Source organism: Cyanistes caeruleus, unplaced genomic scaffold, assembly GCF_971803275.1.
Source record: "Cyanistes caeruleus unplaced genomic scaffold, bCyaCae1.hap1.1 HAP1_SCAFFOLD_169, whole genome shotgun sequence".
Classification (NCBI taxonomy): Eukaryota; Metazoa; Chordata; class Aves; order Passeriformes; family Paridae; genus Cyanistes; species Cyanistes caeruleus.
In genome coordinates this window covers 1-26,186 of record NW_028255957.1, presented here as the reverse complement: position 1 = coordinate 26,186, position 26,186 = coordinate 1, and the positions used below count along the sequence as shown (strand labels likewise).

At 52.7% G+C, this 26,186-nt stretch overlaps 2 protein-coding genes across 2 annotated transcripts; one reads left to right on the top strand and one right to left on the bottom strand.

Annotated features, from left to right (window-relative positions):
* The first annotated feature begins 309 nt into the window (after positions 1–309).
* On the top strand, positions 310–7,210 carry LOC147645794 (uncharacterized). Its single transcript, XM_086874201.1, has 4 exons — positions 310–1,257; positions 4,933–5,041; positions 5,492–5,573; positions 5,760–7,210. Exons 2-4 carry the CDS (start codon positions 5,033–5,035, stop codon positions 6,764–6,766), a joined length of 1,098 nt encoding a protein of 365 aa, XP_086730327.1. The 5' UTR covers positions 310–1,257; positions 4,933–5,032; the 3' UTR covers positions 6,767–7,210.
* A 13,472-nt stretch (positions 7,211–20,682) lies between these two features.
* Positions 20,683–25,059, bottom strand: LOC147645793 (uncharacterized). The gene is made up of 3 exons (XM_086874202.1): positions 24,983–25,059; positions 22,983–23,064; positions 20,683–22,796 (listed from the first exon to the last, which is right to left on the bottom strand). Exons 2-3 carry the CDS (start codon positions 23,035–23,037, stop codon positions 21,538–21,540), a joined length of 1,314 nt encoding a protein of 437 aa, XP_086730328.1. The 5' UTR covers positions 23,038–23,064; positions 24,983–25,059; the 3' UTR covers positions 20,683–21,537.
* Positions 25,060–26,186: the final 1,127 nt, after the last annotated feature.

The window sequence follows — 26,186 nt, the reverse complement described above, 5'->3', positions numbered from 1 at the left end:
ACGACGGCGGCTCCTGGGCTGAGCCCCCCTCAGCCGGGGCTGCGGGGGGAACTGGGGGGGCTGGGACGGGGCTTGGGGCTCCTGGGGTGAACTGGGGGACCCTCAGTGCTCCCACCTCCCCCTGTTCCCCTGTCCCGCCCCGTTCCCATTGTTCCCCCAAAGCTCCGCTGCCCCCAGCTCGGTTTGGGGGGGACCCAGCCCTTTCCCATCGTGTCCCGGCCCGGCCCCGCTCACCCTAGGGCTCCGAACCACGCCCAGGGACAGAGGAGGGACAGAGGAGGAGGAAGAGGAGGGACAGAGGAGGAGGAAGAGGAGAAGCAGGAGGAGGAAGAGCTGGAGCAGGCAGAGGAGGCTCCACCTGCGCTCCCCGCTCTCTGCATCTGCAGCTCCTTCGGGACCATCGCCCCCCATCCCGCAGGTGCCCGGGGAGGGGGAGCTCGCCCCAAATACCCCGGGGCTCCCTGGCTTTAGGGTTTTTGGGGGGGATGTTTGGGGATGGCAGGGCTCCAGAGCCGAGCCGCAGATGCCCCTCGGGGGCACCCCGGGGGTCCCCGGGAGGTGTTTTTGGGGGGTCCCGGTGGCGGTGGCGGCAGAGCCCCGGCAAAGGGGCCGGGGGGATGCGGGTCCGGCATGGCCGGGAAAGGGGTTCGGGGCTCCCGGTGCCGGCAGTGGCTGCTCCCAGCATTGCCCAGTTGTTCTGCCCATGTGGTTCCAGTTTCCTCGGCACCCCAGTATGAGCCCTGTCACTCCCAGTCATTCCCTGTTAGGGTACAATTTGTCTGCATTTTATCCCATTTTTCCACATTTTTATCCAATTTTTCCCCATTTTTATCCCATATTTTTTTCCAGTTTTTGCTCTATTTTTCCTCATTTTTATCCCATTTTCATATAATTTTTCCGCATTATTATCCTATTTTTTCCCAAAATTTTTCCCCATTTTTTTTTGTTTTCTCTCAATTTCCCCTTTTTATCTCATTTTTCCTCAATCTTTTCCCAATTTTTGTGATTTTTTTTCCTATTTTTTCCTATTTTAATCTATCATCTTGCCTATTTAATCATCCCAAAAATTCAAATTCTGGGGGGGGGAAATTTGAAATTTTGACTGGAATAAAGGGTTCTTTAGGGGAAAAACTCCATGAATTTGAATCACAGCTTTCCCATGATTTTTCCATTATTTTTCCTTGATTTTTCCATGATTTCCAGCCAGAAAGAGGCATAGGATTCATCCGAACATTCTGGAGCCTTGAATAGGACCAGGTAATCTACCTTCCCAAAAATCTGGACCAGCTCATCCACAATTCCACCTTTCCCCAATCCCTGGATTCCCACGTCTGTAAATTCTTCAACGACCTCCCAGCTAGGCAGTTCCTAAAATTCCATGGAAAAATGGGATTGGGGGATTTCATCCTGGTTTTTTTCTGATTTTTCCCATTTTTTCCCAATATTTTCCATAATTCTAACTCTCTTTTTTTCCCCCATTTTTTCCTGATTTTTCCCTCATTTTACCCTGAATTTTCCCAAATTTTTCCCCATTTTTTCCTTTTTTTTTCCCCAGTTTTTTCCCAAATCTTCCTGATTTTTCCCTGATTTTTCCCTCTTTTTTCCCCAAAATTTTCTGTCTTTTTCCCAACTTTTTCTCAATTTTTTCTGTAATTTTTCTGGTTTTTCTGCTTTTTTCCCCAATTTTTTGTGTTTTTCCCAATTTTTTTTCCCTGATTTTCCTCCATTTTTTAAACTTTTTTTTCTGATTTTTTTCCCTGATTTTTTCCAGGTTTTATTCTTTTTATTTTCCTGATTTTTCTTTCATTTTTCACAATTTTTTTCACATATTTTTCACATTTTTTTCTGGCTTTTTCCCTCTGATTTGTCCCCATATTTCCCCATTTTTTTTTTAATTTTTCCGGATTTTTTTCATGTTCATTTCCTAAATATTTGCTGGCTATTTCCTAATTTTTTTCCCCATTTTTCCAAGATTTTTTTTCCCTCTTTCTTTTTCCTCATTTTTTCCTTGATTTTTTTTCCTTAATTTTTTACAGTTTTTTTCCTGGTCTTCTTCCTCTTTCTTTTCTGATTTTTCCCCTGTTTTTTCCCAATTTTTTCCTTATTTTCACTCATTTTTTCCTGATTTTTCCCTCTTCTTTTTGCAGTTTTTTCCTGCTTATTCTCCAGTTGTTTCACAATTTTCCCCTGTTTTTTCCTGTATTTCCTAATTTTTTTACTGATTTTTCCTGATTTTTCCAGGTTTCTTCCCTCTCTTTTTTCTCAATTTTACCCAATTTTTTCCCAATCTTTTTCCTGGTTTTCCCTATTTGTTTCCTGATTTTTCTTGATTTTTTTCACGATTTCTTTATTTTTCTGATTTTTTCCCATTTTTTTCCCAATTTTTTCTAAAACTTTTCCTTCATTTTTGTATTTTTTCCCATTTTTTCCCCATTTTATTTCCTGATTTTTCCCTTTTCCTTTCCCAAATTTTTCTGGTTTTCCCCAATCATTTTCCTGAGTTTTTTGCAATTTTTTCTCAAATATTTCTGGTTTTTCCTTGATTTTTCCAATATTTTTCCCAATTTTTTCCTGATTTTTCCGAGGGTCTTTTCAGCTTTCTTTTCTTAATACTTTCCCTGATTTTTCACAATTTTTTACAGGTTTTTTCATGTATTTCCCATTTTTCCTGATTTTTCTCTTTTCCTTTCCCAAATTTTTTTCTAGCTTTTTCCCAATTTTTTCTCAAATTTCCTAATTTTTCCCTGATTTTTCCTGGGTATTTTCCAGATTTTCTCACATTTATTCCCTTTTTTTCCCCCATATTTTAACCTCTTTATTTTCTATATTTTCTCCAATTTTTCCAAGTTATTTCCCAGTTTTTTACCTGAGTTTCTGTTTTTTTTCCCATTTTTTTCTAGTTTTAATGATTTTTCCTTCTTTTCTTATTTGTCCTGATTTTTTCCCCATTTTTCCCAGATTTTTTTGACTTTCTTTTCCTGATTTTTTCCTTTTTCCCATTTTTTCCTTGAGTTTTCTTTTTTCCCCCAAATTTTTCTGCCTTTCCCCAATTTTTTGTCAAATTTTTCCATTTTTCTCAAATTTTCCCCAATTTTTTCCTGATTTTTCCCCCCTTTTTTTTTATTTCACCCTGATTTTTTTCTGTTTCTTCCCTTCTATTTTCCTTGAATTTATCCTGTTTTCCCATTTTTTTCCGCAGTTTTCCAGTTTCCGCCACACTCCCAGTCTGATCCCAGTCTAATCCCAGTCACTCCCAGTCTGATCTCAGTCACTCCCAGTATGAGGCCAGTGGCCCCCAGTTGCTCCCTGGCAGTGCCAGTGTGACCCCAGTAGCCTCCAGTGTGATCCCTGGGACTCCCTGTCTCTCCCAGTATATCCCAGTCAGCCCCAGCACGCTCCCAGTCATTCCCAGCTCCTCCCAGTTGCTCTCAGCATGATTCCAGTTGTTCCCAGCCACTCCCAGTCAATCCCAGTATGATTCCAGTCACCCTCAGTGGGATCCCAGTCTCAGCCAGCAGGGACCCAGCTGCTCCCACTGGGATCCCAGTATGATCCCAGTTGAGTGTAATCCCAGAATAGTTGCAATTCTTCCCAGTTCCTACCAGTATGATCCCAGTTGTCCCTGGAATAGTCCCAGTCCATCTCAGCATGGTCCCACTCACCCCCAGGTGCCCCCAGTGTGGTTCCAGCTGTTCCCAGTATGGTCACAGACACTCCCAGTATATCCCAGTTGCCCCAGTAAGGTTTTAGTTACCGCAGAATGATCCCCTTCTTTCCCAGTTACTCCCAGTTGCTCCCCTCAGCATGGCTCCAGTACCTTCCAGTTGATCCCAGTTGCACCAAGTTGCCTCCAGTATAGTCCCAGTCCCTCCCCAGATGATCCCAGACCCTCCCAGCATGGTCCCAGTAATTCCCAGTTGCCCCCAGTGCAGACCCAGTCACTCCCAGTTGCTCCCAGTTGTCCCCAGCATGGTTCCCATTGTTCCCAGCTTCAATTTCCCCAGGATGGTCACAGACACTCCCAGTATATCCCATGTGCCCTCAGCATGCTTGTGCTCATTCCCAAGGATTCCCAGTTCCCCCAGTAAGGTTCCAGTTACCCCAGTCCAAACCAGTCCCTGCCAGTGCTGCCACTCCTGGGATCCCCCAGCCCTCTCTGTGTTCCCCCCTCCCACATCTCCCCAGAGGATCCCCAAGGGCTGGCAGTCCCCAGCCAGGGTCCCCAGCCAGCCCCAGGTTGGATCTGCAGCCCCCAATTTTCCCAGTTTCCCTCTCCTTTTCCCCGGGCCGGGTTCCCCCCGTCCCCAGCGGGTGGGAGCAGCGGAGAGCCCCGCGCTGCCCATCCCGACCTGTCCCGGCTCCATCCCCGCTCCTGCCGTGGGCTGTGAGGGGTTTGGGAACGGGGCACCGAGGGTGTCGCTGCTCCTGGGGGAGGAGGAGGAGGGATGGAAGAGGAGGGATGAAGAAGGAGAGGGAGAAGGGATAGAAGCAGGAGAAGGAGCTGGCATTAGGGAGGAGAAGGAGGAGGGATGGAAGGGGAGGAGAGGGAGGAAAATGTTGTAAATACTCCACAAACCCCTTCATTCTCGTCCCCCATGGGGATGTGTCTGCCCTTCACAGAACACGGGCGGGAAGGGGTCTCCAAATATATCCAACATGGACCTAAGGTATTTTAGACAAAGAAGGGTCAAACTTATGAGACGTGGTCCTGGGTTCATTGTATGTGGATCGCCCGGGGTAAGAAAGAGGCTGAGATTCCTCGGGTGCTGTCTCTTAAACTTGGGGGAGAGGGTGGCCAGGGGATACAGGGGGGTTACAGCCAGTGGGATAGGGAAAAGAAAAGGGAGGGTAGGTAGGGACTGACCTTATACAACACCAAGGGTGAGTTCTTCCCTTGGGACAGACCATAATTGTTTAAATGAACTTCAACAGGAAGAGGAGGGACAAAGAAGGATCAGGGAAAGGAGAAGGAACCAAGAGGTCAAGAACTCCCTGAATTTACAGTCCCCCACCTGTGGGATCATCACCCCCCATGCCACAGGTGACCAGGGAGGGGGAGCTCAGCCCAGATGTCCTGGGGGGTCCCTGGGTTGGGTTTTTTGGGAGGGGATATTTGCGACTTAATGACTGCAGAGCTGAGTGGAAAATGCCCCTTGGGGGGACACTGGGGGGTACCAGCATCCCTAAGTGGGGAGATAGAAATGGGGGGAGCTTTTCAGATTCCTGGCACTTCCAGCAGCCTGGGGAAGGCAGGGATTGAGTAGACAGGGGACCCCCAATACAAGCGTGACCCCCAGCAGCTGGGACGGGGGGAACCTCTGAACACCAAGGGGAAAGACCAGAGATGGGGAATTCCTGGGAGACATTTTCAGGGCTGAATCTTGGTGTTTGGGAGGTTTTTATGGATAGCTTGTGATTTCTAAAGATGGACTTGGGCAGGAGGAACCCCCTATTCCAATGTGCTCATGAACTGTATTTTTCCTCAAACCAGGATTTCCCATTCCCAAACCTTGGCCAGATGGAGAAGGAGGCTGCTGTGAGGAAGAGGAAGATGCCCCAGGACACCCAGGCAGGTGAGGAGGAAGTCAGTGCCCCTTTCCCCCTCTCTCCTGCTCCATCTCCCAGCCCAGCCTGGCCCCCGGCTGCAGGACAACCTCGCTGCCGACGCCGTCCTGCCGGGGACGCACTGGGGGGATCTCCTTCCCCTTCCCCCTGGCACGGAGGCAAATCCCATCCTCTCCTTGTCCTTCCTCCCCCAGACAAGGACCTGAGGATGGAGACCAGAGAGGACAAATCCCCACGGCAGAACCTCATGGAAGAGGCCGTTTTGAGCAGCTCCACGGTGCAGGAATCCAATGGGGAGGAAAATCCCCAGAGATCCCACAGGAGGAGGGGCTCCAAACCCATCCCAGGGTGCTCTGAGCAGGAAAGACCCACCCTGTGCCGGGAAGGCGGGCAGAGATCCAGCCAGGGCTCTGAGCTGGTGGTCCATGAGCAGCTTCAGGATGGGGAGAAGCGCTACAAGTGCTTGGAGTGTGGGAAGAGCTTCAGACAGAGGAAAACCCTGATCCGCCACCAGATGATCCACACTGGGGAATGGCCCTATCAGTGTGGGGAGTGTGGGAAGGGCTTCAGCTGCAGCTCCCACCTCATCATCCACCAGCGCATCCACACTGGGGAGAGGCCCTACGAGTGTCCCCAGTGTGGGAAGAGGTTTCAGACCAGCCCCCATCTCCTCAGGCACCAGCGGATTCACATGGATGAGAGGCCCTTCCGCTGCCCTGACTGTGGGGAGGGCTTCAACCGAAACTCCAACCTCATCACCCACCGGCGCATCCACACTGGGGAGAGGCCCTATGAGTGTGTGGAATGTGGGAAGAGCTTCAGCCAGAGGTCCCAGCTGACCATCCACCAGAGGATCCACACCAGGGAACAGCCCTATGAGTGTGGGGAGTGTAGGATGACCTTCAGACAGAGGTCTCAGCTGACCATCCACCAGATGATCCACACTGGGGAGAGGCCCTACGAGTGTCCCGAGTGTGGGAAGAGGTTTTGGACTAGCTCCAGTCTCCTCGTGCACCAGCGGATTCACACGGATGAGAGGCCCTTCCGCTGCCCCGACTGCAGGAAGGGCTTCAAGCACAACTCCACCCTTGTCACGCACCGGCGCATCCACACTGGGGAGAGGCCTTATGAGTGTCCCCAGTGTGGGAAGAGCTTCAGGCAGAGCTCTCACTTGACCAAACACCAGTGGAGGCACCAGTAAGGGAAACCCTGTGATTGCCCTGAGGTGCAGAAAGAGCTTTCTCCACAGCTCCAGCCTCATCCCTGCTTGGAGGACCAACTTTGGAAGTGACCTGGTGATCCATGTTCCCTGTGATCCATGCTGGGAAGACACCTGTACCTCTTCCTGCCCATGGCAATGTCATGATGTGGGATCAAGGAATGCAAGAGTCTCATCATGGCCCTGTCATTATATTCAATCCCATCTCAGGTCATTGCCAGGGGCAGGAAAAGACTCCCTCTCTCTCACCGGAGTAGAAGGGTGTCCTTTCTTGGCAGGAGGAAATGCATGTCCAGGAAGAAACAGTCGGTGGTGTTTTAGTTTTCCCTGTAAATAGTTTGTCTTATCCCTTCTGTTACCAAAATTTTTTCTGTTCCTGTTTGTGCCTTATCTCGTTGCTGTTCTCAATAAATTGTTCTTATCCCAGCCTGGGATCTTTGCCTTTTGTGCTTTCCATGGCAGGTGGGAGGGAAGCGAGCGGCAGCGCGGTTTCAGCAGGAGCAGGAAATTGGGGAATGCCATTCCTGAAGCCCAGCCCATGGAAACCGAGCATCCCAGCTGGTGCCAGGCCTGGTTGCCATGGCAGCAGCCTTGGGAGCGGGTCCCTGGCTGGGGGCTGCGGGAACCTCTTCCCTCTGGTGCCCAGGGACAGGAGTGGAGGGAGCGGCTGGAGCTGAGGCGGGCAGGTTTAGGCTGGATGTGAGGAAAAGGTTTTTCCCACGAGGCTGCTGGGGCACTGAACAGGCTCCCCAGGGAAGGCTCCCAGCTCCAGGGCTGGCTGAGCTCCAGCAGCGTTTGGCCTTTAAGGATGTCATTAGGTCATGCAGAAAGAAAAGCAGAGAGGTGAAAGCTCAATTAGAGCTTAACATGGCTGCTTCTGTGAAGGATAATAAATATGTTTTTAGAAATACATGAATGGCAAAAGGAAGGCCATGGACAACCTCCATTCCTTATTGGAGGGGATATGGTTACCAAAGATGAGGAAAAGGCTGAGGTACTTAACCCCTTCTTTGCCTCAGTTTTCAACATTAAGACAGGATTTCCTCAGGACAGGTGTTCCCCTGAGCTGGTAGATGGGGACAGGGAGCAGAAGCCCCCTGTAATCCAGGAGGAAGCAGTCAGAGACCTGCTGAGCCACTCAGATGCTCACAGGTGGATGGGATGGGATGGGATCCATGCTAGGGGGATGAGGGAGCTGGTGGATGAGCTCCCCAAGCTGCTCTCCATCATTTCTCCTCATCAGTCCTGGCTCACTGGGGAGGTCCCAGAGGACTGGAGGTGCCAGTGTGAGCCCATCCCCAAGAAGGGCTGGCAGGAGGCGCTGGGGAACTGCAGGCCTGTCAGCCTGAGCTCGGTGCCTGGTGAGGGTTTGGAACAGATCCCCTTGAGTGCCATCACACGGCACCTCCAGGATGGCCCAGGGCTCAGACCCAGCCAGCGTGGCTTTAGGAGGGGCAGGTCCTGCCTGACCAACCTGATCTCCTTTTATGACCAGCTGACCTGCCTGGTGGGTGCGGGAAAGGCTCTGGATGTGTCGAGCTGGACTTGAGCAAGGCCTTGGACACGGAGAGCCGCAGCATTCCCTGGAAAAGCTGCAGCCCACGGCTTGGACAGGAGCACTCTTTGCTGGCTGCAGAACTGGCTGGAGGCCGGGCCCAGAGAGTGGTGGGGATGGTGCTGCATCCAGCTGGTGTCCAGTCCCTGGTGGTGTCCCCAGGGATCTGTGCTGGGCCCAGGCCTGGTTAATATCTTCACTGAGGGTCTGGCTGAGGGGGTCGAGTCCAGCACTCACAAACTGCAGATGACACCAAGCTGGCTGCGAGTGGGGATCTGCTGGAGGGCAGGACAAGGAGACACAGCCTTGAGCTGCACCAGGGCAGGTTTAGGCTGGACAATAGGAAGGAGTTCTTCCCAGAAAGGCTGATTGGGAATTGGAATGGGCTGGCCAGGGGGAGGTGGCAGAGTCACTGTCCCTCTCCAGTGGTCTGGGGGAGTGACATCAATCTCTGTGCAATAACTGCTTTTGCTTTAAAACAATTGCTTCAAAATTGCTTCCTATTACACCCTGAGTGTCTGTGCTGGTTTTGTATTAGTTGATACTTGGTGAGGAGGGAAGAAGCCACCCATGCAAATGATTTTTCTAGGAAGGGGCTTCAAAGATCTTCCTCAGTGCTTAGCAAAACCAATAGCTGGCTGGCTCTGAGAAACTGACAACCTACTAAACCATTTAAAAGCTGTATCCTCCTGTGTGAAATCCACATTTTAAAGACAGACAAGCCCCGGAAAGCTCTCTGTTGTTTCCAGCTGTGAAGAGTTAACTGGGTGCTGGTCAGGCCGGCCCTGCTCCAGCCTGGCCTGCACCGAGCCGGGCTCCGCCAGGCCCCGGGAGCGGCGCTGGGCTGGGCCAGGCCCCTTCACCACGGCCCGCGCGGCCCCAGCGGCTGCCGGGCACAGGGAGGGGAAGCCATCGGCCCGCAGCTGGGATTGAAGGGAGCAGGGGCCTGGGACCAGCCATGTGGGCAGAACAGCCACGACTGCTCTGGCCGGGCCCCCTGAGATCTTGGCACAGCCCCAGCGCTGCCTGAAATCCATCACCGTGACTGCTTTGGCCACTGCCCGGCAGAAACCATCATGAGCATCTGCAGGTCTGGGTGAGATATTAACTCTTTCTGTGCACAGATGAGACCTGCAGACCTCGATCCTCCCCTTGGGTGAGAGGAGAGGACAGAGTGAGAGACTAATGCCACAAGTATGGTAGGCTACACCTGTCTTCAAATGTCATTGAATTAGAGAAAAACTTTCTCCAGGGCAAATTATGCAACACTTCGCCTCACAATCCATCAGTCTTAATTACAATGAGAGGTAGATCCTAATTACAATCTGATTAGAGCAAATCAACATTGTGTGAATGGCAAGAAGAATTTGCTTGTCAACAGATGAATATGTCCCACTCAAGAATGAACAAAATCTGCCTTTGCTTGGAAGAAAGGAGACATGGAGCAATGCAGTATTTGGGTTTTATCCAGTGATAAATGGGGCAAGAAGCTGTACCAGCTCACCTGTTTTACAGAACGCAAGTACTGATACAGCCAATAGTGCACACACATTAAAGGGATCTTCAGGAAATCCCTTTATTTCTTAACAAGGAATGGGCAGCAAAATGCTGGCATTTATCTGAACTGGAAGCCATGTTCCTCTCCTGTTTCTCCTTGAGCACACTATTCTCTGCAGACTTCACTGTGCAGCCCATCAATCCTCTCTTGGCCAACAGCTAAATGGCACAACTACCAAAACACAGGTGCCAGCATCATCACCCCAGCATTATTCCAGCACTGCTTTGCTGGTGCACAGCAGCACAGAATGGCTTGGCTTGGAAGGGACATTTAAAGGCCATCTAGTCCAGTGCCCTGCAGTGAGCAGGGACACCTTTAGATCAGGTTGCTCAGAGCATGAGCTTGAATGTCAGCAGGGATGGATGCCCACCTCTCTGAGCAACCTGTGCCAGGGTTTCAAAACCCACAGTGTAAAAAAGTCTTTCTTACGTCTAGTCCAAATCTACCATCTTTTAGATTGAGAACATTCCCCCTCAGTCTTGTCACAATGGGCCCTACTAAAAATTCTGTCCCATCTATTTTACAAGCCCCCTTAAAGTACTGAAAGGGAGCAATCAGGTCTCCGTGGAGCCTTCTCCCTTCCAGGCTGAACACCCCCAGCTATCCCAGCCTGTCCCCAAAGCAGAGGGGCTCCAGCCCTCAGAGCATTTTGTCCCTCCTCTGGACCAGCTCCAACAGGACCATGTCCTTCCTGTGCTGGGCACCCAGAGGTGGATGCAGTACTCCAGGTGGGCTCGCACCAGAGCAGAGGGGTGGTGGAATCACCTCCTTCAAGCTGCTGGGCAGCCTCCTTCGGGGGCACATGGCTGGCTCATATCCAGCCTCTCTCCTTGCAGCAGCCACAAGTCCTTTTCAGCAGGGCTGCTCTCCATCCCTTCATCCCCCAGCCTGAGATCAGCTGGGATGGGACCCTGTCATAGCCCTTGGACAGAGCTGCTGGGCAGGATGAGCTCCCTAGTGAAGGAGGCAGATCCCACTCCCCACACAATCCCACCCTGGCCATGAGGTCACAGAAGGCTCTGGGGTGACAGCAGGCTGAGGTGACAGCAGGCTCTGAGGTCACAGAGGTCCCAGAGCCCCGTGGTTGCCCAGCACCACAAGGACCGAGCAGTCAGTCCTTGACCACGACTGTTGTGGCAGCAGCGGCGGCGGCAGCAGCGGTGCTGACATTGGGACAGCGGTGTCAGGACAGTGGTGGCAGCAAGAGCTGCAGGACTGGCAGTGGGCAACGCACCATGGCCTTTGCTCTGCGCCTCCTCCTCCTGCTCCTCCTGGCAGTGGCCCTGCCTGACAGGGCTGCCCAGGCTGCTCCGTGGCGAGCAGGGCGAGCAGGTGAGCCGGCGGCCTCGGTCCCCCTTCCTGGGACAGTGCTCCCTTCTCCCTGGGAAGTGTTGGGGATGATTTTCCCCAGGGCTTAAGGGAGGGTTTCCTCTGTGGGAGGGACAGAGGCCTCAGGGGCCCTGGGCTGGTCCCACTGCCCCTCCAAGGATGTTGCACAGGGCCTGCAAAGAGGGTGGAGAGCGACCAGAGCCAGCCCAGAGCTCCCCAGGCCACTCTGCAGCTTTGGCCATGTCCATTGACATCTGGCTCCCACAGCCTTACCCATTCACCTTGCAGTGTCCAGTCCCCTAAAACAGAATGGGATTCCAGCACACCATGGAATGGTTCTGATCTGTGCTCCCTTCTAGATTGGGATCGTGACATGGAGTACCTGAAAGCCCTGGCACATAATGGTTTGAGATCCATGGAGAATGTTGGAGGCAAGTTCTCAATGTCCCTTTCTGCACAGAACAATCAGTGTCAAGGTGGCAAGAGCTCACTCACGTGCCATTTCCCTTGAGAGTCTGAAGGTTGATGGATTCTGGAAACCTCGCCCTGCTCCCTTCTGGAGCCCTGAGTGATCCCACAGCATTGCTGTCAGTGGGAGGAAGGAGCATTTAGCTGTCAATCTTCTTCCACTGTGCAATGCCAATGTCACCTTCCGTGTGCCCTGTGCAGCCACGGAGAAGAGCAGAGAGGGAAGGGCCAGGCCCAGGGCTGTGCCCCAGGGCTGTGCCTTGTGTGGCTCATTTCTGGCCCCAGGGAATCTGAGATGCTCCTGCTCCAGCTGCCAAGCTCTGGCCCTGCCTGGCGCTCAGTTCAGAGCTGCTGGCAGCTCCAGGGAGTTTTTTCTCTCCTGTCTGCCATGCAAGGGGCTCCTTCCATCCCAGTGTGAGGCCACTGCAGGCACGTGGTCCCCCTGCTCCTGCTCCTGAGTGGAAGGTGGAGAGGAGGGAGTGCCTTGGAGGGCAGCAGTCACCCAGGTGCACTCACTGCCACTCTGGCCTGAAGGAGAAATGGAACTGCTTTCCATTAAGGTCCTCCTAGATGGAAGAACCAAGACACAGAAGACAAGAAATCCCTGGAGGCATCCCAACTTTTGGACAAGATGCTGAGTGATCTGGAGAGACGCCATGGTGGGTCCATGTCCCTCAGCCTTCTCCTGAGACTCAGCAGCCGGGGGCTTTCTCTGCACATCTGGACACACTGTGCCCGGCACAGCAGGAAGGGATCCATGGCAGCCTCACTGCCCTGCTGCTGCTTTCATGCCCTGCAAGGCTGTTTCCCAGCCTGGCCTGGCTGCAGCTTCTCCCCAGCCTCTGCAGGAAGGCATTTGGCATCAGCTGACAGGGAGCCCAAACTGCAGCAAGGGTCATAAACAACCTGAGATCCCCTGCAATTTCCCAGTCTCGGGCTAGATCAGGTGTAGGGACTGTTTGGAGGAGGGAGGGCCCTGACCCAGCCCCAATAACCTGGCCTTTCCTCTTGATCCTTATCCATGATTTGACAAGTATTGCCTCCTGAAGATACCACCTCACCTAATGGTGAACAGTTCTATCTTATCCAGCTGTCCCTTTTCCTTTCTCAAGTGCTGGAGGAAATGTCTGTGCAGACGATGGCATATGCTAGAGGAAGCAATGTCTCTGTGCCAGCTGCTGATGCAGGAAAGGAGAAGATGCCAGGCCCAGACACAGGAGGTAATTGCTGTGCTGGGCTCTCCCTCAGTGGGGCTGTGTGCCAGCAACTCTTTCCCCATGGCTGGCCCTTGCATGGCTGAGCAGCAGCCAAAGCTGGAGGTGCCTCAGCTTCCAGGCCTCTGGAGCTCATTCCCAGCCCCTGGGAAATGGGACTCATGCACCAACATCCATCCCACTGCAGCTGCTCCTGGAGCTGGCTCTGAGTGCCCAGAGGCCCAAGGCACAGGAGCAGCCCTGAGCAGGAGCCCTGCCACGATCCCAGAGCCACAGCCAGCCCTGGCTCCCAACTGGGCAGGGGCTGCACTGGCCCCTGACAGGGCCTGGCTCTGTCCCCTTGGGCTGGGGGAGCTGTCACAGAGCAGGGAGGGTCAGGGGTGGCAGTGGCTGCTCAGGGATGGGTTTGGCCCGTGTCCCTGGAAGGAGCCACTGCCCAAGCAGCTGCGCTGCCCCTGGGCTCTGCTCTCAGCCTTCTGGGCTTTGTTGGGTGTCACAGCCTGTGCCAAGGGACAGCAAGGTGCCTGCAGGCCCCAGCTCTGGGGGAAACAGAGAACGTCCTGGCTGTATCCAGTGTGCTGCCAGCTCAGCCGTGGAGCACAGCACAGGCTCACGCTGCCCATTGCTCCCACAGAAGCGCTTGGCAAGTCAAATATAAATGCTGAGAATGCACCGAGCACCCCAAGAGTGTTCTGCCCGCAGGATGTGCGCAAGTCCTGCATGATAGGCACTGTAGTGACACTGTTCACAGTGCCCCTTTCCATGGTTCTCTGCTATGTTGGATTCCGGTGGTGGAAGGACAAGAAACGGTAAGTTGTTGTTCATCCCCACCCTCCAGCTTCTTGAAAGGCTGCTCATAGTCAGGAGACATTCCCAATGAGGCTGCTGTGGACTTGTGGCTAGTCCTTGGTTGTCCAAAACACTCTGCTGAGAGTTCTGCTGCTGCCCAGGCCTTTCATTGGCCTCTTAATTGCTGGGCCTTGTCCTGGGGAGCCCGCTGGGGCTGCAGCCAGTGCTGGCTGCCACTGAGGCTGCCTGGCCAAGAGCAGCCCCAGGAGCAGCGGGCAGAGGCAAAGCAAGGTGGGCAGGAGAAAGAGCGGGGACGAGATTGCCCTTGACAGGCAGAGGCGCTCTGGGGCCCGCTCCTGGCCAGGGACCCTGCCCAGAGCCATCCCCTGCTCTCCAGGGCCTTGAGGGGCAGCTGTCCAGCTGGGCCAAGCTGTGCCAGCAGCTCCAGCCGTGCTGGGGAGCCTTGGCAGCTCTGGGCCCTGCTGTGCAGGAGGGTCCCTGTGTGCCAGCGGCAGCTGGGGGCCTCAGCCACCTCTTCTCTCCACAGTCGCCCTGCTGCAGCTCCAGCTTCCCGGCCAAGAAGGCGCGACTCTCCCTCGCCCCCAGGGAGCCCAAAGACTGTCCGGTTTGACAGCTCTCAGACGTGGCCTCAGAAGGAGGAATCGTTCCAGAAAGCAGAACACCAGCACTCCGTGCCTCCTCCACGGCCCCCCAGCCCCGCTGTGAAGCAGAAGCCCCCTGAGATCCCCCCACCTCCTCCCCTCCTGAGCCGGCCACCCTGGTCCAGCTAGGACTGAAAGTGGGCCAGTCACAGCAGGGCTTGGGCCACCAACAGCTTGGGCCATCTGCTCTTGGCTACAGATAACACGTTACCTGTGGGTAACAGCCAGAGGCAGTTTTCCTACTGTTTTACTTTCAACAGGGAAGGGCTGAAGATTCTTCCCATGCCCTGTCTCATCCTTCACTCTTTTGATTTTCATATAGATAGGTGCTTGCTTTATTAACACTTCATATTTTACCCCACCTACCAAGGGGAAAAAAAAAAATTAAAAAAATTCTTCCATTTAGACTTCATTTTTGCTGTGCTTGGGCCTCTCAGATTTTGAGCAATTGATTTTCCATGGTACTTCTTCCCTTCCTATCTACCAAAAGTTCATCTGGACAGGAAAATCAACACAATTACTGAGATTCACCTCAAAACCCAGAAGAGAATCTAGCACAAAATATTCTCCCTGTGTACTGCAAAACAAGAAATATTCAGAGGAAAATACTGTGGGAGCTGAGGCTCGTGGAACTCCCAGAATCCTGAGCCTGCAGAGGAGGCAAACAGCCCTGGCAGTGGCTGAGGGGAATTCTCCTCACAGACTCCTCAGAAAGTGTGTCACTTCAGGAGGGGAAAGCTTTTAAACTTTGCCTTACCTTCCTCCTGTGCTAAAATGTAAGGCTCCTCCTGAGAAAATACTGAGCTACAAACAATTCTCCATTCCTTAACAAAGATACTCAGGTGCTCGACTTAAAGAGTAAAACTAAATGTGGTCAGAAATTTCCCATCAAAGCCCATTTGCAGAGAAACCCCACCATATGTGAGCAAATATTTATTAGCACGAGTTCACCCTAAAGATTGCTCCTTTTTTGTCCCAGAGAGAATATTAGAACCATTTGCTCTTGACAGGACTCCTTGGATGGCCCCCAGACCTGGCTCCTCACCAGGCCTTGCCTGGGCTGTTCATGCAGCCGGGTAGCACCACCTGACTTTGCCACCCTGTTCAGACCTTGGGCATGGCTGGTGCCACGGTCCCCTCTGGTGCCACGGTCCCCTCTGGTGCCACGGTCCCCTCTGGTGCCACGGTCCCCTCTGGTGCCACAGTTCCCTGCTGGCTTGTGGCGTGTCCCTGCTGCTGGAGGAGTCCTGCTTGTCCTGCTGCCTGCGTTCAACAAGGCCAGTGCTGCTCCCCAGCCAAAGACGGACTAAAGTCACTGCTTTTGGCAGCTCATTGGAACGAGTTCAACACTTCCTCATCTCTATCACAGATAAAAACCCACATACTCCTAAAACCCACGTACCAGCATTATAAACTCACCTCATCTACAGAGGTGAGGAGCCCTGAGCAAACAGAAGGTCGGCTTTCAAGCACATTGGGTTTTTAATTTAGTGGAAGCACTCAGCTGTTCACAAGCCTTATTTGCCAAACTGGACTGTGTGATGCTATTCTCTTGTTTGTGTTAAAGAGGAGCCAGGAAGAAATTAGCTAAGAAACCAGAAACAGTTGAAGCTCAGGCCTGGCACACAAATAGAGCAGGGTGGCACCTGCCCGCTCTGCCCACGTCCCTTTTCCTGCCGGACAAAGGCATACGCAGCTCTGCTGGGGGCACCATGGAAAGGGTTCTGATCTGTGCTCCCGTCTAGATTGAGATCAGAACATGGATTATCTGGAAGCCCTGGCACATGGCAGTTTGAGATCCATGGAGAATGCTGGAGGCAAGTTCTCAGTGTCCCTTTCCACACAGAACAATCAGTGTCAATGTGGCAAGGGCTCACTCACATCCATTGCCTCCTGAAGATGCCACCTCCTGTAATGGTTAACAGTTCTATTGTTGTGGTGTGTTTTGTTTGAATGGTTTCTCCCATTATTCCCCTAAGTCATTGGTTTGCTCCTAGTTTGTATCCTCCTACCCACCTATCAAATCCTGCCTCAAGCCCACCCCTTGTTTCCAAATGTTCCTCATCTGTCATTACACCCATTTGTCAGTCTTCCCTTAGGCCAGCCTCCTACCTGAGCCACCCCTCTGAAAATCCCCTGATCTCCAATGCCCCATTGGCCCATGTGACCCACTCTGCTCCCCTTGTTTCCCCTATTGTATTGTTGAATGGAACCTTCCACTCCTCCCACAGCTTTTTCCTATTGGTTAAAATTTTGTACCCGCCCTCTGGCCTCCCCCATATAAAAACCCCCACACACAGTTGTGTTCTCAGTCTTCAGTGCCTGGACCCTCCAGTGGAGTAAAAGCCTTTGGAACCCATACTGGAGGTCTCCTCCTCATCCTTGTCTCCACCATGCGCCTACCAATATCCTTGTGCCGTGGAGCATTTGCTCTAAGCCGCACCTTGGGTCACCCCACTGCCGAGTGTCACGATCCCCTAACACAAGTGGGAGTCGTGAGAGGTTCGTTTGAGCTCAGAGTGCAAAAAGGACCCCAGGGGATTTCAGTTTAAATCACAACAGCAATAATGCACCTTTATTTTAGTGCCAGCAACATGGGTTATGTGATAGGTGAGAGGGGGAGAGAGAGGGAGAGAGGGAGAGTTAGAGGGAGAGAGGGGTAAAGAGCCAATGCAAAGAGAGAAAAGAGGTGGTTATAGTTACCAACAGACGAGACGGGGTCACCGGTGTCTTCTTCCATGGGGACATCTCTCTCAAAGAAAGTAACTTGGAAAAGTCACTTTTACAGTCTGTTTCAAAGCAAGGGGCAGCTGGCCAAGAGGTGGGGAAATTCCCAGGCTATTGTGATGAGACCCCTTGCTCTGGGAAGCAGGTGTAAGGTACAGAACAGGCCGCTCCTTACAAGTCCCTGCTCAGCAGCAGGAATGAAGGCAGTGTACCCTGACAGCACAACAAGCACACCTGCAAACCATCACCTGGCAAGCTTCCACCTCAACCAGGCCAGAACCCCTGCACAAAGTCCCTTGGGGTCTTCAGGGTCTTGGTCTCTGTTCTTGTGATGGTTGTGGGGCAGGTGAGGGTAACTTCAGACTGTCTCTTACACCCTAGTAACCCCAAATGACTCCAATGAACCCAAATTACCACAAATAACCCCATATTACTCTAAAGGACCCCTCTGACCCCTCACCTGACCCCAAATGACCCGAATGACCCCACAGCTGACCCCACAGGGCACAGACATTTACCCCCTGCTGAGCTTGGTATAAACAGCCCCAAATCCTTCAAAAATCCCCAAAATTTGACCCTGGGAACTTCCTGGATGAGCAGGGTCAGTTCCAGCACAACAAAACCTTTGTGTCCTTCTCAGCCAATGGGCACCCCAAAAATCCCATAAATCCTTGGGGTGGGGCCCTAAATCCTTCTGGAATCCCAAAAATCCCCAAATTCCTTTGGGGTGGGGCCCTACATTCTTCTGGAATCCCAAAAATCCCATAAATCCTTTGTGGAGGGGCTCTACATCCTTTTGGGATCCCCTAAATCCCATAAATCCTCGGGGTGGGTACTCCAGACCCATTTGGGACCCCCACCCCTGAAACCCCCAGACCATTTTGGGACCCCCAGACCCTTTAGACACCCCCACCCCTTTTGGGACCCCCAGATCCTTTGGGACCACAGACCCTTTTGAGACCCCCGACCCTTTGTGGTGGGGCGGTGCTGACGCCCCCTCCCCACAGGGCAGCGGCTGTGCCTGGGGGAGGCGCTGGTGCGGGCAGAGCTGTTCCTGTTCCTGACCTCGCTGCTGCAGCGCCTGCGGCCGCGACCCCCGGCACCCCCCGAGGAGCTGCCCACGGCCCCCCGGAGAGCGGCTTTGCCAACATTGTGCCCCGCTTCCAGCTCCACCTGCTACCCCAGTGAGACCCCTCCCAAATTCCAGACTGCTCCCCAAATTCAGGAACAGCCCCAGGATCAGGACCCTTCCCCATGGATGGAAAATCTCCCCCCAGATCCTCCCCAAATTCTACTCCCAACATCCCCCCCACTTCCAGCTCAGGATGGTGCCCCAATGAGACCCTTCCCCAAATCCCACCCCCAAGATGCCTCCCCATCGCTGGAAAATCCCCCTAAATCCACCCCAAACCCTGCCCCAAAATGGGGAATCCCGCTTGAGACCCCTCCCCAAATTCAGGCCTCCCCAAAATGCCCCTTCTCAATGGGATCAGGACCCCTCCCCATCAATGGAAATTCCCCCAAACCAAAAAAATTCTCCCCAAATCCCCCTTACCAAAATCAGAACCTCTCCCAGGACCCCTGAATTTCCCCCTAAAACCACCAAATTCCTCCCCAAAAATACCAAAATTCCTCACAAATCACCCCCAAAACCCCAAAACCCCCATATTTTCCCCAAAGTCCCAAATCCATCCAAGACTCAAAATCCCACCCCAAAACTCCAAATTTCCTCCCAAACCCAAATTTCCCCTCAAAACCCCAGAATTCATCAAAACCCCCGAATTCATCAAAACCCCCAAAATTTCCCCACCCCCCCAAATTTCCCCCAAAACCACCAAATTTCCCCCCCAAACCCCAATTTCTTTCCCAAACCCCAAAACCTCCCCCTAAGAACCCCAAAGTTCTCCCTAAAACCCCAAATTTCCTCCACCTACACCCAAATGTTATAAAAAAATCCTAAAATTTCTGCCCTAAAACCTCAAAATTCCCCCAGGACCCTCAAAGTTTCTCCCCAACACCCCAAATTTCCCCCCAAACCTCCAAATTCCCCCCAAATTCCCAAATTCCACCCCAAAACCTGGGAGACTCCCCTGCAAAAAAACAGCAACTCCTCCCCAACCCCCCCCAAAATTGCAACTCCCTCCCCAAAAATCACCAGAAAAGTTGAGAACGTAAATTTTTATTTCATATTTTTCACACATTGGGATGGGGGGAAAACACCAGAATTCCTGTGATTTTTCCTGTTTTTTGGGGGAATGGGCATCTCCCCAAATTTTCTAGCCCCCCCAGGCAACCCCTCCCCAAAATTCCTGCCCCTGAGCCCCCCAAATTAAGTGCAAATAAATTAAAAGAGGAAAAAAGAAAAAAAAAAGGGGGGAAAGGTAAAAATAAAGAAAAACAGAAAAAAAAAATTAAAAAAAAATCCCTCAACCCAATTTGGGGGGAGGGGGAGAAAGGATATATCGAGGGAGGGGTCAAATTCCCAGGAAGAAATTGAGGGACCCCCCCCAAAAGAATTGGGGGACCCCCCCCCCCAAAATTTCATTTTGAAAAATGCCAAAACAAAAAAAAGCTGGCAAAAAAAGGTAAAAAAACCTGAAAAATTTGGAGGGAACCCCCAAAAAATGCATAAAAAATGGGGGAACTCCCCCTTGAATCAAAGGGATTTGGGGGAATTTTTTTCCCAGAAGCAGTGGGTTTTTGGGGGTGGCAGGGGAGGAGAGACCCCCTGCAAATTCCTGGGGGTGTCCCCAAGACACCGTCTGTGGAGGCAGCGGAGGGAACAAAAAGGCCAGTCCAGGGAAGTTAAGGGAATTTTGAGGGATTTGGGTGAATTTTAGGGAATTTTGGGGGGTCAAGGGCGAGTCTCCAGTTTGCAGAGCCTTGCATTCCAGGGCTGCAGGATCATGTCCAGGGCAGCCAGAGTTACCAGGAATAGGCATGGGACACCAACGAGATGGGATTCTGCTCAGGAAACCATTTATTCAGCTCAGGAACAAACTCAGATCCAGAGACAGCCCTGAACAGAGGCAGGGAGATGGGGTTTGAGAACCAGGGTGGAGTTCAAGGTCAGGAACCACTGGGAACACAGCAAGGGAGAAACCCCAGGGGCCCAAACCCAATCAGAAATCCCTGGGCTGCCACCCCACGAGGGGCCCAGGGTGGAGTTTCTTCCTGGGCTCACAGGGCCCATCCTCTGAGGCTGAGGGATGGAATTCCCTCTTGCCCACGCCTCTCACTTTAACAGTGTTCATTTGAAACTAAATCTTTGCATCCCTGGGCAGGGGAATCTCACAGAAAAACTCAGTAATGGCCTCCTGCTCCCTTCATCACCCCCAAACTTTGGCTGTCTCATTGCAGACCCCACCTCACCTCCCCAATCCCAACCTCAACCCACCCCATCCCTGCTGGACATCAAGACCCCCTTCCCAAGCTCTATTTCCACCATTTCACACCTCCCAAACTACATCCCACCCATCCTGCCCCACCCAATGCCCATCTCACCCCTCCTGATTTGCATCCCACTTCACCCAATCCCCTTCCAACCCCATTCCACCTGATGCCTTCAGAAGGCTGGCCTAGAACAGAGGCTGCACAGAGTTAAGAATAAAGTTTATTAGAAGGATTTAAATACACCATGGGCAGTACAAGAGCCTGGCCAGGGCTACACCCAAGATAGACCAGAAATGGTCACAAAAATGGACAAGTGATCATGAGGTCTCACATTTTCAGAAGTTTAGGTCCATCTGCATATTTGGATTCATTTTCCAATTACAGCTTCAGATGATGAAGTCCCATCCTTCTTGTTTTCTCTCTACAGTCCACCCTTGTTCATGCTTTTGGGCATGGAACTTGTAACAATTGTCCTTGGTATCAAGCTAGAAAAGGAATTGTTTTGTCAACCTACTCTGTGAAGAGAGCTCACTAACACTTAATAGGAAGTTCAAAACTACAAACCTAGGCAGTGCAGAATATGAAAAATATGAAAGCTAAAACTTAAGGCAACACACCCTGAGGGACTGTGGAATCCAGTCTTTCTGGGTGGGATTAAGTAGATTTCAATGGCACTGAGTGATTTTGAGGTGACAGATTGAACTCACTCGTCTCCTTGAGTGCCAAGAGATGGAGACAAATAAACCAAATACCCCCAAAACCCACCCATTTACCTTGCTGAATACCAGATTCCCTTCAAGCACTAGTAAAAAGTGAGGCTTTAGATGCCTTTGACAAATCTGTTGACTTTTACCCCAATTTTGTCTGTTTTAAAAGGGATGAAGATGAATGAAAATGAGGGCCAAATCAAAATGACCACCAGCCCAGTGTGTTCTCAACACAGATCACTGGGTACGTGGGTCATCAGAGCTCTGCCCAACATGGGTCCTCTGATGGGGGATGGAGCTGGGGCAGCGCATGGACACCTTCCTGCACTTGGGGCACTCACAGGGCTTCCCTTACCGGTGCCTCCATTGGTGTTGGGTCAAGTGAGAGCTCTGGGTGAATCTCTTCCCACACTGGGGACACTCGTAGGGCCTCTCCCCAGTGTGGATACGCCGGTGGGTGATGAGGGTGGAGTTGCGCTTGAAGCCCTTCCTGCAGTCAGGGCAGCGGAAGGGTCTCTCATCCGTGTGAATCCGCTGGTGCCGGAGGAGGCTGGAGCTGGTCTGCAACCTCTTCCCACACTCAGAGCACTCGTAGGGCCTCTCCCCAGTGTGGATCATCTGGTGGATGGTCAGCTGGGACCTCCATCTGAAGGTCATCCCACACTCCCCACACTCATAGGGCCTCTCCCCAGTGTGGGTTCTCTGGTGGCGGATCAGGTGGGATCTCTGGCTGAAGCTCTTCCCACATTCCCCACACTCATAGGGCCTCTCCCCAGTGTGGATGCGCCTGTGGGTGATGAGGGTGGAGTTGTGCTTGAAGCCCTCCCGACAGTCAGGGCAGCGGAAGGGCCTCTCATCCGTGTGAATCCGCTGGTGCAGGAGGAGGGTGGAGCTGGCCTGAAACCTCTTCCCACACTCGGGACACTCGAAGGGGCTCTCCCCAGTGTGGATCATCTGGTGGATGATGAGTTGGGACCTCTGACTGAAGCTCTTCCCACATTCCCCACACTCGTAGGGCCTCTCCCCAGTGTGGATGCGCCGGTGCCTAACAAGGTGGGAGTTTTGCTTGAAGCCCTCCCCACAGTCGGGGCAGCGGAAGGGCCTCTCATCCGTGTGAATCCGCTGGTGCCTGAGGAGAGTGGAGCTGGTCTGAAACCTCTTCCCACACTCGGGACACTCGTAGGGCCTCTCCCCAGTGTGGATGCGCTGGTGACGGATGAGTTCGGAGCTCCAGCTGAAGCCCTTCCCACATTGCCCACACTCGTAGGGCCATTCCCCAGTGTGGATCATCTGGTGGCGGATCAGTTTGGTGCTCGAGCTGAAGCTCTTCCCACACTCCAAGCACTTGTAGGGCTTCTCCCCATCCTGAAGCTGCTCATGGACCACCAGCTCAGAGCCCCGGCTGGATCTCCAGCCGCCTTCCCGGCACAGGGTGGGTCTTTCCTCCTCAGAGCACCCTGGGATGGCTTTGGAGCCCCTCCTCCTGCGGGATCTCCATGGCTTTTCCTCCCCATTGGATTCCTGTGCTATGGAGCTGCTCAAAACGGCCTCTTCCATGAGGTTCTGCCATGGGGATTTGTCCTCCCTGGTCTCCATCCTCAGCTCCTGGTCTGGGGGAGGAAGGACAAGGAGAGGATGGGATTTGCCTCGGTGCCAGAGGGAAGGGGAAGGAGATCCCCCCAGTGCGTCCCCGGCAGGATGGCATCGGCAGCGGGGTTGTCCTGCAGCCGGGGGCCATGCTGGGCTGGGAGATGGAGCAGAAGAGAGGGGGAAAGGGGCACTGACTTCCTCCTCACCTGCCTGGGTGTCCTGGAGCATCTTCCTCTTCCTCACAGCAGCCTCCTTCTCCATCTGGCCAAGGTTTGGGAATGGGAAATCCTGGTTTGAGGAAAAATATAATTCATGAGCACATTGGAATAGGGTGTTCCTCCTGCCCAAGTCCATCTTTAGAAATCACAAGCTATCCATAAAAACCTCCAAAACATCAAGATTCAACCCGGAAAATGCCTCCCAGGAGTTCCCCATCTCTGGTCTCTCCCCTGTGGTGTTCAGGGGTTCCTCCCTGTTCCAGCTGCTGGGGGTCACACTTGTACTGAGGGGTTCCCCTGTCTACTCAATCCCTCCCCTCCCCAGGCTTCTGGGAGTGCCAGGAATCTGAAAAGTTCCCCCACTTCCATCTCCCCACTTAGGGATGCTGGGACCCCCCAGTGTCTCCACAAGGGGCATTTTCCACTCAGCTTTGCAGTCCTTAAGTCGCAAATATCCCCTCCCAAAAATCCCAGCCCAGGAACCCCCCAGGATATCTGGGCTGAGCTCCCCCTCTCGGGGCACCTGTGGGATGGGGGGTGATGATCCCACAGGTGGGGGACTGTAAATTCAGGGAGTTCTTGACCTCTTGGTTCCTTCTCCTTTCCCTGATCCTTCTTTGTCCCTCCTCTTCCTGTTGAAGTTCATTTAAACAATTATGGTCTGTCCCAGGGGAAGAACTCACCCTTGGTTTTGTATAAGGTCAGTCCCTACCTACCCTCCCTTTTCTTTTCCCTATCCCACTGGCTGTAACCCCCCTGTATCCCCTGGCCACCCCCTCCCCCAAGTTTAAGAGACAGCACCCGAGGAATCTCAGCCTCTTTCTTGCTCCAGGTGATGCACATACAATGAACCCAGGACCACGCCTCGTAAGTCTGAGCCTTCTTTGTCTAAAATACCTTAGGTCCATGTTGGATATATTTTGAGACCCCTTCCCACCTGTGTTCTGTGAAGGGCAGACACATCCCCATGAGGGACAAGAATGAAGGGGTTTGTGGAGTATTTCCAACATCTTCCTCCCTCTCCTCCCCTTCCATCCCTCCTCCTTCTCCTCCCTAATGCCAGCTTCTTCTCCTACTTCCATCCCTTCTCACTCTCCTTCTTCATCCCTCATCTTCCATCCCTCCTCCTCCTCCTCCTCCCTAATGCCAGCTTCTTCTCCTACTTCCATCCCTTCTCACTCTCCTTCTTCATCCCTCATCTTCCATCCCTCCTCCTCCTCCTCCAGGAGCAGTGACACCCTCGGTGCCCCGTTCCCAAACCCCTCACAGCCCACAGCAGGAGCGGGGATGGAGCCGGGACAGGTCGGGATGGGCAGCGCGGGGCTCTCCGCTGCTCCCACCCGCTGGGGACGGGGGGAACCCGGCCCGGGGAAAAGGAGAGGGAAACTGGGAAAACTGGGGGCTGCAGATCCAACCTGGGGCTGGCTAGGGACCCTGGCTGGGGACTGCCAGCCCTTGGGGCTCCTCTAAGGAGATGTGGAACCGGGGAACACAGAGAGGGCTGGGGGATCCCAGGAGTGGCAGCACTGGCAGGGACTGGTTTGGACTGGGATCATCCTGGCAGTGGCTGAGATTGCACTGGCTGTGTACTAACATCATACTGGGATCATACTGGGATCAGACTGGCAGTCAGTAGGAGCCTGTAGGGGGCAACTGAGACCAGGCTGTGAGGAACTGGGAATATGCCCTGCGCTCCCCAGAACCCCGGGATCGCCCCCCATATGTCCCATGTGTCCCCCAGACCCTTCAGGATCCCCGAGTGCCCCCTCAGTGCCCGTTCGGGACCCCGCAAAGCGTCCCTGGATCCCTGAATGCTCCCGACCCCACAGATTCCCCTTCCAGCCACTGCTGGGAATTCAACTCCCATCATCCCACAACACAGTTCCGCGCCCAAACCTCCTGCCGTGCCCCGCGCCCTAAAGAGCCCGGTCACAGCTCCGCAGGTTCCCCCCAAGTGCTCCCGAGCCGTGTACATTCGCCCCGAGGACCTGCAGCTCGGACGCAAAAATATTCTCCAAGTGCTTCCCCACACCGCCGAACGCGCCTTCCGAGCCACTTCCGGGACTACAGCTCCCATCATGCTCCGCGGCGCCCATAGAGCTCTATTCCAGCCGGGACTGCATCTCCCGTCATGCCCCGCGCCTGACCGGAACCCATTGGAGCTGCGTCTACAACTCCCGTGATGCTCCGCGGCCCCACTAAGCGTCATTATACCGGCGCCTACAACTCCCATCATCCCCCGCGGCCCAGAGATTCCCTGTTACAGCCCCCCAAGTGCCCGCCCGGACACCGCAGGGCCCCCAGATTCCCCTCCCTGACCTCCAAGTGCCCCCCTGGACCCCCAAGTGCTCCCCCTGACCCCGAATTGTCCCACAGAATCCCCAAGTCCCCCTCCAAGTGCCCACCCGCCTCCCCCAAGTGTCCTCCAGACCCCCAAGTTCTCTCTAAATTCCCTCCCCAGACCCAAAACTGCCCCAAATGTTCCCCGGAAAAGTCTCCATGGACCCCAAAGTGGTCCCTTTTACCCTGTCTGAGAAAATGATAAAAATGACGATCAAAGGACTAAAAATAGGAATAATTAGCCTAAGGAGGGAGAAATAGTGGTCAATTAATTAATGAACGGAATTGTGGTACTTTGAACCAAGGACCGATAACGTTTTTAGTTGCTAAAAACGTAACAATTCTTTTATATAAATATAAAAATTAGGTTATAAAAATACAGAATAATAGTATTATAAAAATATAATTTTATTTTTATTAATTTATCAGATTTTAATTATAAAGAAAAATTATAAAGAGAAATATTTTCAATGTTTTGGGATGTCAGTCCCAGGTGGGCGATGTCAGACATGCTGAGGCTCGGGGTGAGGAGCAGGTTGTCCAAACAGGGGCAGCCCACAAGGGGCTCATTCTTCTCTGTGACCAGACCTCCTCAGGAGACATTCAGCATCAGGATTGTAAAGAGTAAATCGTTACCCCCTGATCAGTACACAAAGATGTTTTACAGTTTGAACAGTAGAATGTTGTCACCGTAAGGTGCCTTCTTTGTTAATATAGCTCATGTTGTGTCATGTTTGGTAAATACCAATGTTGTTGTAACAGCCTTCTTTGTTAAAATATTGTTATAAATTAAATTAGAATTTTGACAACTAGGTCCCTTGGCTTAATGGCAGTTTAATTGAAAATGAATAC

What these genes read in the sequence shown, in the direction of transcription:
- LOC147645793 (XM_086874202.1), bottom strand. Translation starts at nt 23,037, where the DNA reads ATGGAGAAGGAGGCTGCTGTGAGGAAGAGGAAGATGCTCCAGGACACC. An exon ending in GCTCCAGGACACCCAGGCAG is followed by an intron (nt 22,797 to 22,982) that starts GTGAGGAGGAAG and finishes TTCCTCCCCCAG; the next exon opens with ACCAGGAGCTGAGGATGGAG.
- LOC147645794 (XM_086874201.1), top strand. An exon ending in GCCCCAGGACACCCAGGCAG is followed by an intron (nt 5,574 to 5,759) that starts GTGAGGAGGAAG and finishes TTCCTCCCCCAG; the next exon opens with ACAAGGACCTGAGGATGGAG.